The 20822-nt window shown below is 42.2% G+C and overlaps 1 protein-coding gene across 1 annotated transcript in view; it reads left to right on the top strand.

The window, feature by feature from the left end:
• NID1 (nidogen 1) overlaps window positions 1-20822 on the top strand; it is an 80657-nt gene that overhangs the window by 47246 nt on the left and 12589 nt on the right. Inside the window, exons 13-15 of the mRNA XM_026649668.1 lie at window positions 12009-12236; window positions 13069-13241; window positions 16607-16733. Coding sequence (XP_026505453.1) covers window positions 12009-12236; window positions 13069-13241; window positions 16607-16733 — 528 coding nt within the window. The remainder of the gene's footprint in view (window positions 1-12008; window positions 12237-13068; window positions 13242-16606; window positions 16734-20822) is intronic.

The following is a 20822-nucleotide window of genomic DNA, read 5'->3' on the forward strand; positions in this document are numbered from 1 at the left end:
GCCTGCAAACCCCAGAGGCTATGTTTACTAAACAGAAAAAAAGAAAGATTCTTGGGTTGGGACCTATGGCCACTAAATACTACTCACACAAGTAATGTGTATAATCTCTTTCATATAAGAAATGCATTGACAGCATAAGTCTATTTACTGTTTGTAATATATCACTACAAATACAGGATGACAAAAGCAAAAGTAAACTGATAAATAGGGTTGAGATTTTAATGTTGAGATTTTTAACCTGATCTTTGAGACTGTTCAGGACTAGCAATTGAAAATCCCAGTGTAGTTTCTTGTAGTACCCAGAATGAACTGTCCAAACAAGAAACGTAAAGTAACTATGAGATTACATAATGACTCTGGGCACAGTATGAAAACATTTGCTGTAGTTTCCATTTGAGAATGAAAATGTGATTGAGTTGGTAGATCAGAAGTTGAAAATATTTTAATGGCTTATAAAATTGAATATCTGAATTTGGCATGATTACAAAATCAGTGCATAATCACTTTTGATGGGTGGCTAAGGGGAGGAAGATGTCCCATACACTATGAAACTTGAAATAAATTGAAAATGACATGGATGCTGAAAGTGTGATGGAACAAAAATTAAACAGCTGTTGCTGTAGGAAGGTCATTCTTATACATTCATAGACTTCAAGGCCAGAAGGCATCACTAAGACCATGTGGTCTGACTTTCTTCATAACACCAGCCACCTCACCCAATAATTTCTGCATCACCCAGTAGTATTTGCATCAAGACCATAACTGCTGTTTGAGCTACAGCATATCTTTTAGACAGACATTCTGTCTTGATTTACAAGACTTCAAGTGATGGAGAATCCACCACAGCCCGAGGTAAGATGTTCCACTGGTTAATTACCCTCACTGTTAAGAATGCATGCTTTATTTCTAGTCTGAATTTGTCTAGCTTCAGCTTCCTAACATTGGATCTCATTATGCTATTTTTGCTTGATTAAAGAGGCATCTAACATCAGAAATCTCTTTCCCCATGTAGGTACTGGTAGAATCACCACTTAAGCGTCTCTTGGATAAACTAAATAGATTGAACATCTTAGATATCTCTCTGTAACAGATGTTTTTCAGACCTTAAATTATTCTTGTAGTTCTTTTCTGAGCCTTTTTCCAATTTTTCAACATCCCTTTTGAAGTGTTGACACCAGAATGGAACAGAGCATTCCAGTATGGTCTCACCAGTGCCATGTGCAAAGGTAATACTACCTCCGCACTCCATGACATTCCCCTAGTTATACATAAAAGGATCCTATTTACCCTTCTATCTGCAGCATCACATTGGGAGCTCATGTGCAGTTACTTGTCTACTGTGATTTTTTAAGTCCTTTTCAGAGTCACTGTGCTCCAGGATACAGGCCCCTGTAACAGGGTGGCCATTTACCGAGCCCCTCCCCCCGTGGGAGGGCTGGGTTCTCTTTACAGGTACCCTTTCCCCTTTTAGCCCCCTCTTACAAGCCCCTTAAGAACTATGCACAGAATTTCACATGGATAACAACACTCGCTGCCTGGGTTTAATATAAAAAACAATTAATTTCTGGCCCCAGGTTTAATAACAGAAATGGGTCCTAACAGTCCTCAGGGTCCCAAAATAAAGTCCATCACCACACAACAGTCCATACTTAACTCTTGTGTTTCTCTTACAGCTGGAGCTCATCTTCCATCCCAGTCTGTTCTCATTGTTCTTCCTAGCTAGATATCAGCCTTCTGACGTGGCCTCTAGGCCCAAACTCCATCGAGGTTTCCTCAGAGCCTCTTGCTCCCTCGGCTTCTCTCTAGATTACAGCTCCCTTGGTCTCAGGGTCTTCCCTGCAGGAGCTGTTCATGTTCTGCAATCTCCAGAGCCTCCCCACTTCATTCTTTTTCTGTTTCTGTTTTCCATGGTGAAGCAAACTTGATTGGATAGTTATAGCCACCACCAGCTACAATTCCTAAATACCTCGTGGTTTATGTTCTCTCATTCTGCCCTGTATCTTTCAGGTAATGTACGTTGTAACAAAGCCTTTCTAATACTACCCCTTTTCCTTGATATTTTTACTACAAAATATAATAACTTTTGTTAACTTAAGCCATTGAAATTCCTCAATCTTTTCCCTTTCTTTATCAAAACCCTTACATACCCATAAAAGGTGATCAGTTGTTTCTTCTACCTTACATCACATACATAGTCCATCTTTGTGTTTGTTTATTCAAAAAAGATTTTTGTTTAAACCACAATGGCCAGTTAGTACTCTAAACAAAATCATTTCATTTTTCCTATCTGGGCTCTGTATTTCATTATCCTCTACTCAAAAGCACAATTCAAAAAATCATCTTCCTCTTCTTTCATTGATACACATTTTTTTACCACTTCTCTTTTTAAATCATTCTGTATGAGGTGTCATGCTGTCTGCAGGGGCTCACAAGTATGAGTGCCAACCTCAGGGCAGACTGTCCAGGAACTGGGCACAAACCCCAAATTGTTTGTGTTCTATAATTAGATTTCACCAACCAAGTAACAAATGCAAACTCCTAAAGCACTATCAGAGCCTTAACATGGAGTCACAGGCAGTCCCATTTGGCTCCCCAGTCTATCTTGTCACCCCAGGCAAGCATGCCTCTGTGATAGATGGTCGCTTTAGACCAGGGGTCTCAAACTCAGATGACCTCAAGGGCCGCATGAGGACTAATGCATTGGCCCGAGGGCCGCATCACTGACACTCCCCACTTGCTGCCCCTGGCCCCGCCCCCACTCCACCCCTTCCATGAGGCCCCGCCCCTGCCCCGCCTCTTCTCGCCCCTTCCCTGCCCCCATTCCAACCCCTTCCCTGAAGTCCTCACCCCAACTCTGCCCCCTCCCTGCCGCCAGGGGATGCAGGAGGGGTGTGGGGGTGTGGCAGGGGCTCAGGGCAGGGAGTTGAGGTGCAGGAGGTGTGCAGGGTACGGCAGGGAATTGGGGTGTGGGGTGCAAGAAGTGTGCAGGGTGCGGCGGGGGCTCAGGGCAGGGAGTGCAGGAGGTGTGCAGGGTGCGGCAGGGGGCTCAGGGCAGAGAGTTGGGGTGAGGGGTGCAGCAAGGGGTCGGGGTGCAGTGTGTGGCAAGGGGCTCCAGGCAAGGGGTTGGGGTGCAGGAGGGGTGAGGGGTGCAGGGTGTGGCAGGGGGCTCAGGGCAGGGAGTTGCGGTGCACAAGGGGTGCGGGGTACGGGCTCTGGCCCGGCGCCGCTTACCTAGAGCGGATCCAGGGTGGCAGCGCTGCGCACCGCGGCCAGGGCAGGCTCCGCTCCAGGAAGCAGCCGGAGTCCCTGGGAGGGGCAGGGCGGGAGGGGGAACGGCTCCATGTGCTGCTCTTGCTGCTCCTCCAGGTACCTCCCCCAAAGCTCCCTTTGGCCGCGGCTCCCCGTTCCTGGCCAATGGGAGCTGCATGAGCACGGAGCCCTCTACTCGCCTCCCACCCCCCTGCCCGGGGCTGCAGGGACATGCAGTAGTTCAGCCGCTTCAGGGAGCAGCGCGGGGCTTGCGGCGGCACGGGGTAGGCGGGGCCGTGGGGAGCTTGGCAGGCCGCACGAAAGAACCCCACGGGCCGCATGCGGCCCGCGGGCTGCGTGTTTGAGATCCCTGCTTTAGACCAAAAATCGCAGCAATATTCAGGTTACTCCTAGTCCCAAAGGACCAGTCACTCACCCCAGGTCATTTTGCACCTTAGATCTCATACAAAAGACAATGCTTGTAGCCACACCTATAATAAACCAACGAAAGGTTTATTAACTAGGAAGAAGAAATGAGTTGTTTACAAGGTTAAAGCAGGTAAGCATACATGCACAAAGATACAGTCTTAAGTTCAAAAGGTTATAGAAGCTTCTGTAATAAGCAAGCTTTTATGTCTTTTGGGGCTAACCCAATCCAAGCTGATGGGAGAACTGTTCTGGGGGGTGGGGCGGGGGAAGCAATTGACAAAGTCTTTGTTCCACAATGGCCCATTTGGATTCAGCAGTACTTCCTGATGGGCAGGAGGCAACACCTTCTGTAGGAATCTAACATTTTGCATTAGATGAAGTTTTTTTTCCTGTTTGGTGAGTTAGAGTTTCAGAACAAATATCTTACAGTTATAGCGCAAAAGTTAATTATTACATTTATAGCATGGGTAAGTATTACAAGCAGCACCCTCCAAGCATTCCATAAATTCTAAACACTACACCCATTCTTATAACACTAATATCAGTTTTAACTATCCGAACCCACAGGTAAGCCAGACTGGTTTCCAACTATGCATTTGTGAGTTTTCAGTAAGGCCTGGGGCCTTGGCATAAGCTGACACCTAGTCTGACAGTGGCACATTAGGTTTTTTAATTCCTGTTTACTCAAGGGTATTTCTCGGTCAATCCTTCCATTTCTTACAGTGCTTTTAGCAACTTTATCTGCCATTTTGTTTCCTGTTATCCTCATACGTGTTGGCATCCAGGCTAATACTACATGTGTTCCTATCTATACTAACTCTGTTATTAGAAAGATAACTTCATTGATTAAATCACTTCTACATATGGCGGTCCCTTTTATTAGTGCTATAAGGCCTGATATTGAATCCAAAAACATGATCCCTGCTGCTGGACGTACATCCCAGATCCAGTGTAACACACTAGCATTAATGGCTAGTTTGGTCATCAAGACAGCTACAAAATCAGATATTCTTTTAGATGTACTAATTCCTAATTTTGGTATACAATGTGCTGTCTCTACTTTTCCTGATCTGGTGGTTTTTTTTTTTGGACCCATCTGTGTATATTTGACAAAAGCAACTCCACTTTTCATCTATATACTGGGCACACTTCATTTTTTTTATATCTATTATCTCCTTTTTTACCCTTAGATTTATAAAATAAATCTAAATCCACATTTGGACATGTTCCATCCATAACTAATGTTTCCATGACTAAAAGTTTTGACTTTGTTTAGCTTTTCCTTGTCTTTCAACTCCCGCGTCCACATATTAACTCAAATGGCATGTGGAGTGTTAACCATTGTGTGCTAAAGGTCGCGTATTGAATTCCCAACAATCCTCATATTTGTTTTGATATTTTCATCATTGCAATTCCCATTAACTTTGGCTCAGAAAGTTAGCCTGGTTAGTACCATGGTAAACATATTATTAAAAATCTTTTTAATCCTGTATTCTTATTGATTATTGCAATTATAAAATTATATATTGGAGTGCAACATGCACTTGTCACATATAACACGTTCTTTATTTAGGCAGCTACTTAGATTTAATTAAGGAGATGGAAATTAGTGAAATACAAATTTTTTGAACTTTAGTTAACATATACAAATATAATTGAAATTCTAGAAAAATCAGTGACATAAGTCTAAGAATAAATATAGTAAAATGGTTTCCTGTGTTCATATTTACAATCATACATTGTGCATACTCTCAACCTTATAGAGACTGTTAGAAACAAAAATGGAAAGAAAAGTAAGTGGAGCACATCAGGAGATAGGTCCCAAATCAGGCAGCATGTTATTCTGGAACTTGATTCACCCAAGAGTTTAGGTCACAGGCTTTTATAAAATAACTTAATTGATACACTTTTGTAATACAGTAATGTGTTATACATACAATCAGTTGATTTATTTGCTTATCATTTGAGGTTCAGACTCCCTGACTTTATAGCCCAGATAAAGCTTTTTTCTCCTGCTGGATTATAGACACCATGATGTCTTCTCCCCTACTTGTTAGCTTGAAAGCTTTGTGTACTTTATAAGTAAATGTGCCTTCAGCGTCTCTGCCAGATGACCAGGTTGATCAGCCAAGCAAATACACATTCCATTATCTAGGGCAGACTGGGTTTATGAATTACTTTAAGAACCTAATTCTAGCACATATCCATAACTCTTGGTATACACCCGATACATACATCATGGAAGAATATTAGTGATCAGTGAGTTATTAGTTTTCCAGTGATATATTACTTGGCACCTCTTGTGTATATATATAGATATATCATGATTAGGGCCCTATCAAATTCATGGCCCATTTTGGTCAATTTCACTGTCAGAGGATTAAAAAAAATCGTAAATGTCATGATTTCAGCTATTTAAATATGAAATTTCACGGTGTTGTAATTGTAGGGGTCTTGACCCAAAAAGGAGTTGGGTGGGGGTTGCAAGGTTACTGTAGGGGGAGGTTGCGGTACTACTACCCTTACTTCTGCACTGCTGCTGGCAGCAGCACTGCCTTCAGAGCTGGGCAGCTGGAGAGCAGTGGCTGTTGGCCAGGAGCCCAGCTCTGAAGGCAGAGCCACTGCCAGCAGCAGCGCAGAAGTAAGGATGGCATGGTATGGTATTGCCACCCTTACTTCTGCACTGCTGCCTGCAGAGCTGGGCCCTCAGTCAGCAGCCGCCACTCTCCAGCTGCCCAGCTCTGAAGACAGCACAAAAGTAAGAGTGGCAATACCACGACCCCCCCTAAAATAACCTTGCAACCCCTCTGCAACTTGCTTTTGGGTCAGGACCCCCAATTTGAGAAACGCTGGTCTCCCACATGAAATCGGTATAATATAGGGTAAAAGCACATAAAAGACCAGCGTTCCTGGGAGAGAGATCAGATTTCATGGTCCGTGACGCGTTTTTCATGGCCATGAATTTGGTAGGGCCCTAAACATGACACCACTGTGTGAGGTGTAGTGAGTATGTCAGTCCTGTTGCTGACAGAGTAGTGAACCACAAATGGGCCTCTGTGTCACACAGGGCCGCCCGGGGGGGGCGGCAAGTGGGGCAATTTGCCCTGGGCCCCGCAGGGGCCCCCACGAGAATATAGTATTCTATAGTATTGCAACTTTTTTTTATGGAAGGGGCCCCTGAAATTGCTTTGTGCCAGGCCCCCTGAATCCTCTGGGTGGCCCTGGTGTCACAATGTGGAACTGTTGTCCTGTGTTTTGCCAGATTTATACTGTAAACTCATCAGGGCAAGGAATGTGTCTTATCTATTGTATGAGCCTGATCCTGCAAGCTCTTACTAACAAAAAGCTTCTTTGCAGGAAATGAGACTACTCACGTAAGAATTAACATGTCGTAGGACTTGCAAAATCAAGCCTTGTGCCTAAAGCAATGGGTAAATGTAGACACTGTGTAGATGTTTAATAACAAAGTGTACCCCAACCAATAGTGTAATTCTTTAGAATAATGGTGAAAATTTTAAATGTTACATCTTAGTGCCAGTGGCACGCCTGTCTACTTATATACATGAAAGGAGACCAGGTCCCGGCCCCAAAGAGCTTACAATTAGGGCTGTCAAGCGATTTAAAAAATTAATTGTGCGATTAATCATACTATTAAACAATAATAGAATACCATTTATTTAAATAGTTTTGGATATTTACATTTTCAAATATATTGACTACAATTACAACACAGAATACAAAGTGTACAGTGCTCACTTTATATTTATTATTTTTTACAAATATTGGCACTATAAAAAACAAAAGTTATAGTATTTTTCAGATCCTCTATTACAAGTATTGTAGTGCAGTCTCTTTATCATGAAAGTTGAATGTACAAATGTAGAATTATGTAACAAAAAACCAAAAACCCTGCACTCAAAAATAAAACAATGTAAAACTTTAGAGCATACAAGTCCACTCAGTCCTACTTCTTGTTCAGCCAGTCACTCAGACAAACAAGTTTGTTTACATTTGCAGGAGATAATTCTGCCCACTTCTTGTTTACATTGTCACTTGAAAGTGAGAACAGGCATTCATATGGCACTGTGGTAGCCAACGTCACAAGATATTTACATGCCAGATGCACTAAAGATTCATATGTCCCTTCATGCTTCAACCACCATTCCAGAGGACTGATAACGGGTTCTGCTTGATAACCATCCAAAGCAGTGCGGACCGACGCATGTTAATTTTCATCATCTGAGTCAGATGCCACTAGCAGAAGGTTGATTTTCTTTTTTGATGGTTCAATTTCTGTAGTTTCCGCATCGGAGTGTTGCTCTTTTAACACTTCTGAAAGCATGCTCTATACCTCGTCCCTCTCAGATTTTGGACGGCATTTCAGATTCTTAACCTTTGGTCGAGTGCTGTAGCTACTTTTAGAAATCTCGCATTGGTACCTTCTTTGCGTTTTGTCAAATCTGCAGTGAAAAAGTTCTTAAAACGAACAACGTGCTGGGTCATCATCCGAGATTGCTATAACATGAAATATATGGCAGAATGCGGATAAAACAGAGTAGGAGGCATACAATTCTCCCCCAATGAGTTTTAATTTAATTATTTGCATTTAATAATGCATTTAATTAATGCATTATTTTTTTAATGAGCATCATCAGCATGGAAGCATGTCCTCTGGAATGGTGGCCGAAGCATGAAAGGGCATACGAATGTTTAACATATCTGGCATGTACATACCTTGCAATGCCGGCTACAAAAGTGCCGTGCGAACGCCTGTTCTAACTTTCAGTTGACATTGTAAATAAGAAGCGGGCAGCATTATCGCCCGTACATGTGAACAAGAAGTAGTACTGAGTGGACTTGTAGGCACTGAAGTTTTACATTGTTTTGTTTTTGAGTGCAGTTATGGAACAAAAAAATTACATTTGTAAGTTGCACTTTCACAGTAAAGAGATTGCACTACTGTACTTGTATGAGGTGAATTGAAAAATACTATTATTTTGTTTGCCATTTTTACAGTGCAAATAGTTCTAATCAAAAATAACAATATAAAATGAGCTCTGTCTACTTTGTATATTGTATTGTAATTGAAATCAATATATTTGAAAATGTTGAAAAAATCCAATAATATTTAATAAATTTCAATTGGAATTCTATTGTTTAACAGTGCGATTAAAACTGTGATTAATCATTAATTTTTTATCGCGATGAATTTTTTTGAGTTAACTGCAATTAATACACAGCCCTACTTACAATTCAAACTAACAAAAGAGGGGAAAGAAGTGCAGTGTAAAAGCAAAGTGACGAGTGCTTGTAGTTGTCGGACTTCATTGTTTTGGTTGGTGGTGATGGTGCTGGTGAATTTTTATGTGTATGTTGTAATATGAGCTAAAGTAAGCATTATGAGTTGAAGCATGAGAATAAGGGTGAAAGACTAGCCAAAATAAATGCTGAAAGACTAGCCAAAATAAATGTGTGTGCTCAGTATAGAATGCATATGCTGATGATGTTCTTATTTCTGTTCACAGATTTTTAATAAAAATATTTATCTAAAGTAGGCTGTTTAGAAGAAAGAAAGAATAGATCTCAAGGTAACCTATAGACAGTTGAATGGAACTGAAAGCTTACCACAAATCCATAAATATAAATATGCACATAGAGCATGTAGCGCAAATGAGTAGGATTATGATTTTCAAAGGCACCCAACTCTCATTGAAAAGCAGTGGGATTTGGGTGTTTAGCTGTCTTCTGTATCTTTATAAATATAGGCTAAGATTTTCAAAGTTTAAAAAAGCCATGGGCTCCAGAGTCTGGAAACTAGATGTCTGATCCAACAAGCTCTTACTTATGTGAGTAATCCCATTGACTTTATTGGGACTAATTGCATAAATAAACGTTTATTTATAAACGTTTGTAAAATTGATTCCTAGCATTGCAATAGCAAATAAAGCATGTGTTTTTGTGTTTGTGTTGGTGAGACTTAACAAAACTGCAAGGTGAACCGCTATGGTTATATAAAAGGTAATTTTACTGTAGCTGCCTGTCTATGCGGTGAAAGTGAAATTATTTTGCTTGGGATTCCCTTCTCTATAAATATTTTTGTTAACTCTTATCAGTTCATGAGAACACTGGGGATGTGTTTTGGATTCTTAACACCTACATTCTTCTTAACTAGCTATTGGAAAGGAATTGTGAAAATTAAGGCCTCAGTCCTTCAATTGGATCCACATGAGCAGAGCTTTGTGACTGTATGGAGTTTCAGGGTCTGCCCACATGGCTCTGATTGCAATATTTGCCTAAGGCCCTAGTCCTGCAAACAGTGATGCATGTGCTTGCTTAAGTAAAGTTGAACACATGTATAAATATTTGCAGGATTGGGACCTAAATTGGTAGTCATGAGTAACTTGCAACTTACCATTTTGCTGTGGGTTTTGCCATCTCGTTTTTGACATTCCTATAACTAGCGTGGAAGGTATCCATGTAACTAAGTTCATGTAAATATGTTAACGCCAAGATTCTTGTGACATTTCTATTTAGCTGTAGTAAGACCGTGTTTTATGAAAAAAGTGGCTGGCCTCCAGCTGCTGTACACCCTCAGCTTTCGCTGAAGAATGCTATACACAGAACATGACCTCTTAAAAAAGCAAACAGTGTGGGCAAACGAGCCAATTACTGCATACCCTGCGTTTTTATAGTGCATTGCTGGGAAGATGATCATTTCAAACACACACAAAATATTAGCTCTATAGTGTACCTTAAAAATCTGTGCTCTACTTTGTCTCAATGTACTTCACCACCCACATTAGAGCTGAGGCCAAATATTTCATTTGTTTAGAGACGCTGAGCTGTTCTCCAGACATTTGCATTTCCCTATTTTAATTGTGTCCAGGTGTCTGAGATGTGTCCCAAGCCTGTCCTGGCATAACTGGTTTAAATAAATTTTTTAAAAAAAATCTAAGGTTTGTATCTGTGTGACTGTAAAACCATACGAATAAGCTGTGTCATCTGCAGAGCCTGCTCTACTCTGAGTGGCTTCACAGGGGTGTACTGCTGGTACTGGTCATTGTTCCCTACCAGGCTGTTGTATGGTGTAAAACACAAACAAATAAATGGAAGTGGTGATGTTAAACCTTGTCATCAAACAGTTCAGAGTGGTTGTTGCTGGCTTGCTGGCTGGAGAACTGGTTCTGCAGGCTGAGGCAGGAGGTAGGGGATGTGCAGTCACAACTGATTTCTCACCCTCCCAAACGCTGCAGGGACCCCCAGAGTAAGATAACACTAATCCAGTCAGTTGTGTCTGGAGACGTAAAAAGTCATTTGTCTGTATGTTTTGAGTTTGTTTATGCTGAAAGGCATGTCGAAGGAAAAGTTGGTGTTCCGCCCATGCTACTATTCCCTGTTGCATGAGGTATATGATTACAGTATATTTTTCATACACTGATTTTGTGATGTCTTAGGAAAACCTGTTCTTCAGAGGACTGTGCCCAACCCTCCTGATCATATAGAATGCTAATGGTTCCTTTGTGACCTCTTTATTAACAGATCTCCACAGATGGTGGGGCTGCTGCATGTCATCAGTTTCTAGACTGTCATATCTGTTCTGCCTGATATGTCCTTCTTTTCAACACATTTACAAGACAGTAGAATCTAGTCCTATGATTTCTTCCCCCCCACCCCCTCTTGTGTGTGTTCCTCCCCCTTTTGGACCAGACCACATTGTCTTTGCCGATACCAGAGGGATGTCACCCTGCTTGTGACATAAAGCCATAAGGAGACACTACACTTTCTGTCTTCTGCAGAGAACTTGTAATTTCTGCTGCTTATCATTGACTTGCTCTTGTGGATCTGAAGGGAACTTTTAGAGCTGCAGAAAAAATTACATCTACAGTATGGCATAGCTAGTTAGCCACAATTCCGGGGGTGAGGTGGTGTTGCAAATTGACTACACATTATGTTGCCTCCTCCTGGAGGAGTGAAGTTCCATTCTAGGTCACAATGGACAAGTAGAATGATTCTTGTTAGTGCATGTTGTTATCTGAATACATAAAGTATTAAAATCTAGCATTTGCTCATGGTCTCAGACTATACAAAGTTACACTTTTAACGCTGACTGTGAAATCTGTTTTGAGATAAATGTGCCACACTTCCATTTGTCGGGTTATCATTGAAGTAACTACACATTATCTTTTCAGATATGTCATCAGGACTTGTAATAGTAAAAACTTTCTTTAAAGGCTGGAGTCTGGAATACTTTCATCATATTCTGCTGCACTAGGATCCTGTAGCTGGTCAAGTGTATAAAATAAAATATTCATTGCTTTATTTTTTTGCAGAACTGGAGAAGACTAAATGTCAGCGTGAACAAGAACAAGCTTTGGCTAGCAGGGGCTCTTCCTACTCACAAAGGCCCGTACCCGTTGGTCAGTTTGTTCCTCAGTGTGATGAGCACGGGAATTACCAACCAACTCAATGCCATTCTAGCACTGGGTATTGTTGGTGTGTGGATAGGAATGGTAATGAGATTGATGGCACCAGAACTGGACCAGGAATCCGACCCCCATGTAAGTTGCTCATGGATTTGTCTCTTCTATGGGTATCTCTTAAATTGTTGCAGCATCTATTTTCAGTGGATTCTGGTATACCATGTAGGTGCAGCATTGCACTGGAATATTGCAGAGCTGTGCTACCTCAGTGGGAGCATGCCCATTGCTAAACCTCTTCAGGGGCTATAACTAAGGCTATGTTTTAGTACAGGCATTTTTAGTAAAAGTCACGGACAGGTCACGGGCAGTAAACAAAAATTCACGGCCAGTGACCTGTCCGTGACTTTTACTAAAAATACCCCTGACTAAAACTTGGTGGGGGGAGGCAGCCCAGGTACTGGGGGGGAGAGGGGGGCAGTGGTGGCACGCAGGCACCACCCCTGCAGATACATTGGCTGCAGTTCCTGGCCAATGGGAGCTGCGAAGCCAGCGCTCTGGGTAGAGGCAGCACGCAGAGCTGCCTAGCCATTCCTCCACCTAGGAGCTGAGCGAGGGGGATGTCACCGCTTCTGGGGAGCCCCCCAGGTAAGTGCTGCCCAGAGCCCACCTCCCCCTGTCCCGTGCCCCTACCCCCTGAGCCAGGTGCACCGGCCTCTGCAGAAGTCACAGAAGAAAGTCACAGAATCCGTGACCTCTGTGACAAACTCGCAGCCTTAACTATAACACACTCTATTGCACCACCGTGTGCAAGAAAAATTCAGAAGCTGTAAAATATCTGCTGTACTACTTTTCTTGTTACTATCCATTTATAGTGCTATTTCTTTCTAATTATGCATTGAAGATAATGGCTTGCTTTGCTGTATTTACATGAACTGACTTTTTCGTCTGCTTTTCGTCATCTGTCACCAAGGTCTGAGCACAGCTGCTCCTCCTGTTGTTATTGGGCCCTCTGTTCGACCAGATTCAATTCCTCTGCCCCCAGGAACACACTTACTCTTTGCCCAAAGTGGGAAGATTGAACATGTCCCACTGGTGGAAAATAGTATGAAGAAAACTGATGCAAAAGCTTTACTGCATGTTCCAGTGAGTATCTATTGTACCTCCTATAGCCACTGGTGCTTAGGGAAAAAATGTCTTCTAGGTCACTGAAGAGACAGATTATGGACCTTGTTTAGAGGGGAAACCCTCTCAAATCTCCCTTACATTGAAGGACTTACTCATTTTAGTCCCAAATTTACCTGTGCGCCACACAAATTTGGTATCCTCTCACTCTTATTAAAATTATTTATATCAGTAATAAAGAATCCTGAAACTGAGGCCACAGAAAGAGTTATTTACACTAAATGAAAGGTTCCCACAGCATTTTAACTCTTCATCATGAATAAATCTTGTGTCCCTTCTTATGTCCAAAAAAGCCTCTTATAGCTCGTATGTGGGAATACCTCACTCCCAGACTCATGGTTTTCATTGGCTTCTTGTCCACTGCAGCCTCCAGTATAAAACTCCATATTACTCTTAAAGGTCTTCCATTGAGTTTCTGTCTTTTCTCCTCCTGTCATCTGTCTAATATCACCCTGTTCTCCAGTCAGTTCCCTAATCACCTCAGATGTCAAACTTGTCTGTCCCCCTCTCCAGGTCTGGTCCCTGTGGGTGGTAAATCCTTTCCCCACATTCTTTCCCACTGTTTGGAAAAAGCCTCTTCTTATCAAATGACTCCCTGATGCTTTTCAAATCCCATCCTCTTTTCCATGGCATGTGACTCTTAGCCAGTGGTGGGCAACCTGCGGCCCATGGGCTGCACGCGACCCGTCAGGGTAATCTGCTGGCAGACCACCAGAAAGTTTGTTTACATTTGCATGGCTGTCCGCAGCTCCCAGTGGCTGCAGTTCACCGTTCCCGGCCAATGGGAGCTGTGGGAAGTGGTGGCCAGCATGTCCCTGCAGCCCGCACTGCTTCCCGCAGCTCCCATTGGCTGGGAACGGCAAACTGCGGCCACTGGGAGCTGCAGGCAGCCGTGCAAATGTAAACAAACTGGCGGCCTACCAGCGGATTACCCTGATGGGCCGTGTGCAGCCCGTGGGCCGCAGGTTGCCCACCACTGCTCTTAACTCTATTAAATGATATGATCTGACTCCTCGAGCTACCCAACTTCAGCACGTTCATTTGTTCTCCCTGACACATGGCATTACCCCTTTTGTCCCAGACTCACTATAGAGTGGCTACCAGAACCAGGTGTTGTAACTGTTGTACTTTTGTATTTATTGGGTATTCTTTGTAGGCCAAATACTGATCTCAGTGAGTAATGTCAGTAGGATTGCCCTGATGTAAGAGTAGAATTGGGTGAGTCCATTGTCTCTTGTCTGAAGATTCTATATAATAATAAATTGATGTTGTAGATCAGACCCAGTACAAACTTGGGCAGTCAGGTTGATGTATAAGCAGAACTGGAAATTCCTGTCAGTGAGCCTGGTGGCTCCGTCTGTTTGGTCTGAATAAAATAATTTAAAAGAGATACTCCAGTGAAAACCTTCATAGATAAGGCTAACTCTTAGTTTAATCATTAATGAAACTTTTCCGACCCTTTTCCTGACAATAGCTGGATATTTTTTTTTAATCCCAATTTCTAAACTATAGAGAGTTTTGTGTAAATGTCAAGCAGAAACAGCATGTTGCAATACGCAAACACTCTGATCACCTTGTGACCTATGGTCTGAATGCGTGGTCAAGAACACCATGCATAAATAAATCTCATTTTAATGGATGTTTTTGAAATGCCTTGTTAAGGAGTTGTTGGACTCTTTGTACTCTTCCATTCTGCCAGAATCTTATCTTACTAAGGCATCACAAGAGATAGACTCAGGAATCCATACAAAATGAGGAGTGTCAGACTGAAAGTCCCATCCAATTGCTATGATAAGGATACTTTAAATCTAAATCTGTGCTCTTTAGGTTCTGCTTTCTTTTGCAATAGATTCTTAAATCTGTTCTGCTTGTCCATTGACTATCTCGGGAAGAGGAAATGTTGTGGTTTATTTTAAATAAGAATAGTTCATGTATTAAAAAATACAGTTTTAATTTAATAAATTACATTTTAATATAGTACCATTCATACAAAGTGGTTCACAAACTACATGCACAGCACCAATGAAATGCAGCCACCTTCGGTATGTGGGTTAGTGGCAGGCAGTAACTAAACATTGCATACCACGTTAAAGGAATGTAGGGTATAGGAGGAAGAGAACAGACTCCATATAAGGGCTGCCTGAGAGCCCCAGCATTGGGAGAGTAGATTGTGGGGACAGCACTAGAGGGCCCTAGCACTTGAATGAGTGAGGAATGGTTGCATGGTGTGTCTGTATCTAGTAGACTGGGTGAGGAGTTGGTGCATGGGCATGTGGGGGACACCCACAGTACAAAGTGGGTGCATGATGTACAGGGGTGATGGTGGTGGTGGTGACATCCAGGCAGCAGGGGGTGCATAGGTATGTTGGGGAGAGAAAGTGTGAATGATGGGTGAATTAAATGTGGTTGGGTGAATGAGTATATTGGTGGCTGGGTGTTCTAGAGTCTAGTGGCAGAGTGTGTGATGGGTGTGAGTAGGTACTGAACGTGACAGTTAGAAAGAAAAGAGAAGTTAAGGAAAGAGTAAGGAGAAAGATGAGAGAAAAACAAAGAGTGACAGGAAAGAGGTACTCATGAAAGAATGTGGGAAAGAGGGAGATAAGGAAAAATTAATGTGAAGGAAAAACACTGAAAAGTCTGGAGGGAAATATCAGGATTCTTGAAAGAAAAATAAAATGGAGAAGGAGGAAAAGGAGAAAATAAGTAAAAGGCAAAGAGACTGCATCAGTCATTGAAGTTGACACCAAAATAAAATAAACCAGTGTGCATGGCGTTTAATCTGATATGCAAAGGAGGTTATTGGAACCACAAAATTCGGCACTAACTCTAAGTAGGTCTCTGTGTATGTAACAGAATTGGAAATGATTAATTAAAGGAGTTTTGATTAAATGTTTTGTGGGCTACTGAAAGTTAATTCCCAGAATGCCTGTGCCTGCCAGTCCAGCCTAGATTTGTGGAGTCAGGATGATGACTGTCGTGAGATGGAGGGATCACAATTATTTCCTTTTTTAGATGAGTGAAGAGGGCATCCTCTGGCCAGACTGCAGTCCAGACTGGGGTGGGGATGCAGCAGCTTCTCAGTTGCACTAACTACTTCTCCAACTGCTGTAACTCTGCTCCTCCTGACCACCCAACTCCCACCTGCCTCTATAGCTCTCCTCCATGACCTGACCCCAGCAGGGCCCCTCTGTTCATTTGCCTGCTGGGCCCTTATTCTTAACTCTGGCCCTGCATAGAGTCTGATGCTTAGATCCCTAAGCCATTCTGTCTAGCTTTAGAACTGTTATTTAGTATGAGGCTGTAATAATTCACTTGTTGACTTACAGGACAGTGTTGTTATTGGAGTTGCATATGACTGCATGGACAAGATGGTTTACTGGACGGAGATCAGTGGCCCTTCCATCAGTAGAGCCAGTTTGCATGGTGGGGAGCCAACAACCATCATCAAAACAGGTAGCAATATCGGTTTCTGCTTCATGGATTCATTTCCAGCAGTGAGTGTAAAGACTTGCATATACCAACCTGCACTTACCATCCAATGGCTCAGCCTGACTGCTGCAAGGCTAGATTGTTTAAAAGGAGGTCAAATTGGCAGAAATCATAGTGATTGGAGAATTGTAGGTTTTAAAAATCTTTACATTTAAAAAACCTGTCTATTTTATTATGACTTGTATTGCGGGAGCACCTAGTGGGCCCAGCTCCATTGTGCTAGGCACAGGACAAAAACACAGTCCCTGCCCCAAAGCACTTACAATCTATGTATAAGGCAAGTGACAACAGGTGAATACATCGAACATGTTGGGGGTAGCACAAGGTAACAGGGAGACGATTATGACCTGGCTAACAAGCAGCACTCACCTCACACCATCTGCCTAACTATATTTGAGGTTTTTTTGTAGGCCGCTCGGCAAGAGGGATTTGAAGGATGAAGTAAGCATTTCTAATGGGTCTGCCATCACAAGAGCTAGGACAGGTCTCCAGCAGTTTGTAGTAGTAGGTATGGGCTATTGGATAACACCATAAACTACCTTTCCTCAAACTTTCATCATGAAGTATAATGGATTGCTCAGCAGTCACAGTGCTAAACTGTGCTCATACTTCTGCTGTATGTAGCAAAACAAACCTCATGCCTATTAAGCCATTATAAACAGATTTGGGGAGGGGAGTTAATTTAGCAAAACAGTACAGTCACATTTAAAATTTTATTTTCTGTATATCTGCTTTCGTTTGTCCTGTTTTTTAATAAGTATCTCCATCTGAGGTTTATTTCTATTGGAATTGAAGGGTACTTCATTCACTTGTTAGAGATCAATGCCAGTGTAGACTAAATTAAGACTCTCAAGGCAGTAGAGGGATGGGCAGCTTGCACCCCCACAACAGTGGTGGTTTTAGGGGGCATTATCTCTGCATATGGCAGAGGAAAGTGTCGTGCTCCCTAGGTGCAAGTGCCAGACTGCTCAGCAAGCACAACTGGTATAGCTGTGCAAAAGACAGCGAACATGGGCATTTTGCCCAGAATTGTCTATCTAGCTGGTATGTAGGGGCTAGAAGGGTAGCTCTGCTAGTGTCACACCTTCGGTGATGAGGCTGTAGTTTCCTAAAGGATATAATACCTTTCCCTGCCTGACCCTTTGTTTAGGGAGATTCCTGTGAGCTGGGTCTTCCCTACTCTTGAGCTGCATGCAGATCTCAGCAATCTGCTCACAAGTCTTTGCAAGGACACACTCCATCACGTACATGTACCTTATCCTGTTTTTAAGGGGGCAGCTCCCATTTCTATACTTCCATAACTGATGCAAATATTAACAAAAATACAAACAAAACCTATACAGCAATAAACAAATATTAAAACATTCAAAATTACTATTAAATGCATAATTTTATAGTGTAAAACCATTTCTATAATTATACTTGATTCCGGGGTCCTCACACAAGCAGAGCGGAATGGGTCTTCCCCTGCATTGTGCTCAGGAAGTGGACGCAATCATGTTGTGTTGCCTGCGGAGTGGGTACTGTTAGGGGAAAGGAATAGGTTCCCTGTGACTATCCTCTAACAGTAGAACCATGACTTGGGCTTCCTAAGGGCCTGATGTCCGAAATGCTCACAAGACTCCCTTTCAATTCTAATAGAACTAACCTCAAAGGCATATTCTAGACACTTGTAGTGAGTCTGTGCCCATCCAGGTACAAAGGAGTTGGTGGAAGGACTACTAGTTTCCATTCTGTTTATCTTTAAGGACACATCAGAACAAAGCTCTTTTTGCTTGTCTGTGAATAAATTAGCAGGGGAGGGAAGCATAAAATAGAAATGTTGGCACATAGCATTCTTATTGATAATGGATTATGTGTATATTGGAGTGACTTTTCAGAGAACCTGCGACTTCATTTAATGAGAAGTGTATTTGTTTCACATCTTCCCTCCTCCTTACAGTGTGTTGTATATTGTAGAGCCATTTAATACTATATCATGAAGGGGTGAAAGCAAATGTGATCAGTACTCCAGGCCCATATGTGGTTTGTTATAACAATGTTGCATTACCAGGTAATCTTCTATGTCTTTTGTCTGCTATGGAAGCAGAAAGCATCTAAAGACTCATTCAGGACTCTGTTGTGACAAATCAAGTACTTGTGAAGTGATGCTAAAGCAATGGTGTTCTTAATTTTCTGTACAAAGCATCAGATGCATTATATCATGGAATCAAAACAAAACACTAAGGTGTTGACTACAAGTGTTTAATCAGGCATTTACATGGTGTGTTTTGCTAGCCAAAATTTAAATTAAAAATTGCAGAGCCACTACTCCCAAGCTTTCAGAAGACACTGAGATTATCCTGTTTTTGTTGTTGCTCTCCTTTCTGTGTGCTGCAGCTCCCTTGTTCGGTTTGCAGTTTGTTTTTGTATTGAACATTTATTTCTTTGTTCATGTTCTTGTGATTGGAATTTGTTTGCTTTGCAGGGGCATGTTTTGGTATGGGGCTCCATCCAGCTCTCATCTGCCTCTGCAGCTGCATAGCCTCCTGAGGCTACAAGTTTCCTGAGCTCCGCAGCTGCAGGGGCTGCTCCATACAGGGAACTTCCCCTCTGCTGCAGTTGTTTAAATCATATTAAATCATATGAGCCATACATGTGTGCACAAGCTTGTCCACTTCCCAAGGGCAGAGCTTAGGACTGTCTCCAGCCTGACTCCAGCACTGGTATACTGAAATCATGGCACTGGGAGTGACTGGTGAGGTAGGGGAGGGGATGCACAGAGCATGCTTAATATATTCCCTTACACGTTAGCAGGGTCCAAGTTTCCCTCTGGCTAAGTGTTAGCCAGCCAGGAAAGACATTTACTTCAGGCCATACACAGCCTCTTTAAGTCTCCTGGCTGACAGCTCAGAATAGAATTGTGCCAGGGAGAAGGGACTCCTGGAAACCACTGGTAGCAGATCTCTAGCCCACTACCCTCTCTTATTCCCCACTAATAGACCATCGGAGTCGGCAGTCCTCCCGTTCAGTGACTGGGGATGGGAGAGAAGCTCTCCACCCCACATGAGGCAGCTCCCACTGCCTGCTGACCTCAGCAAGAGATGAAGGGATATAGAAGCATGATTTGGGGGTGGGAGAGAAATCTAATTTACATTTTCTCTCTACACCTTGATCAGTTCTTTGCAGATTTCAGTCTTGGAATGGGAGTTCATTCCCACTTGTCCAACATTCACACACATGTGCTTGATGATGTGCGCACACACACACACGACTTGTGACCCAAATAAGTTACAACCCAGATAAGGCAATGTAGCTTCTGATGATTATGGTCCAATATAACTCTTATTAGGATAATCATAGTGTCAATTTTTTTTAAATTCCCACCTAGTGTTTTGTCCAAGTGTTTCTCCCCAGGAATCCAGTTTGGGTTGAGAAATACGACGCTTGTTTAATGGTTGAATAATGAATAAATGTGAAAATGAATAGACAAACTCAATTCATTTCAATTAATCTTTCTTTTAAATTCAGAAATGTGGAGTGTAGTTCTGCATTTGAAAGCTTCCCGGACAGCTGGTTTTCATGAAGGGACACTATGACACTTTTGAAACAACCCCATACAATCTTTCCTTATTGGTTCATTCAGAGTTTATACCTCTGGAATTAGCCTGAAGTGGGATTGTATTTACATTTAGTTTCAGTTGTGTGCAGCCCGTTCTTCTCTATGGACCTATGTGTCCTGAAAACTGTAGAGCAATTTTTTGTGCTGGCTGAGTACAAGAAACTTTAATATGCCTTTTTATTTATATTTTTGAAGTATTTGTTTCTCCTTCTATGATTCTGAGAGAGAAATCACTGGGACCAGAGTAATAGGTCATTGTCTGCTATTTCCTGTTGCTTTTGGAACAGATAACTGTCCAAGAAAAACTATGCACATACAGTACTAAAACATGTTCCAAACAAAATCCCTCTGCAAAACACAGAATTGAATTTAAATTCCATCTAGCTAGCTAAGATTAATTCTATTAGCACTTTGGAGATTGATTGTTAAACTTGAATACCTTTTTAAATATT

The sequence above is a fragment of the Terrapene carolina genome, unplaced genomic scaffold (assembly GCF_002925995.2).
Source record: "Terrapene carolina triunguis isolate 2854851 unplaced genomic scaffold, T_m_triunguis-2.0 Scaffold85, whole genome shotgun sequence".
In the NCBI taxonomy this organism is placed as follows: Eukaryota; Metazoa; Chordata; order Testudines; family Emydidae; genus Terrapene; species Terrapene triunguis.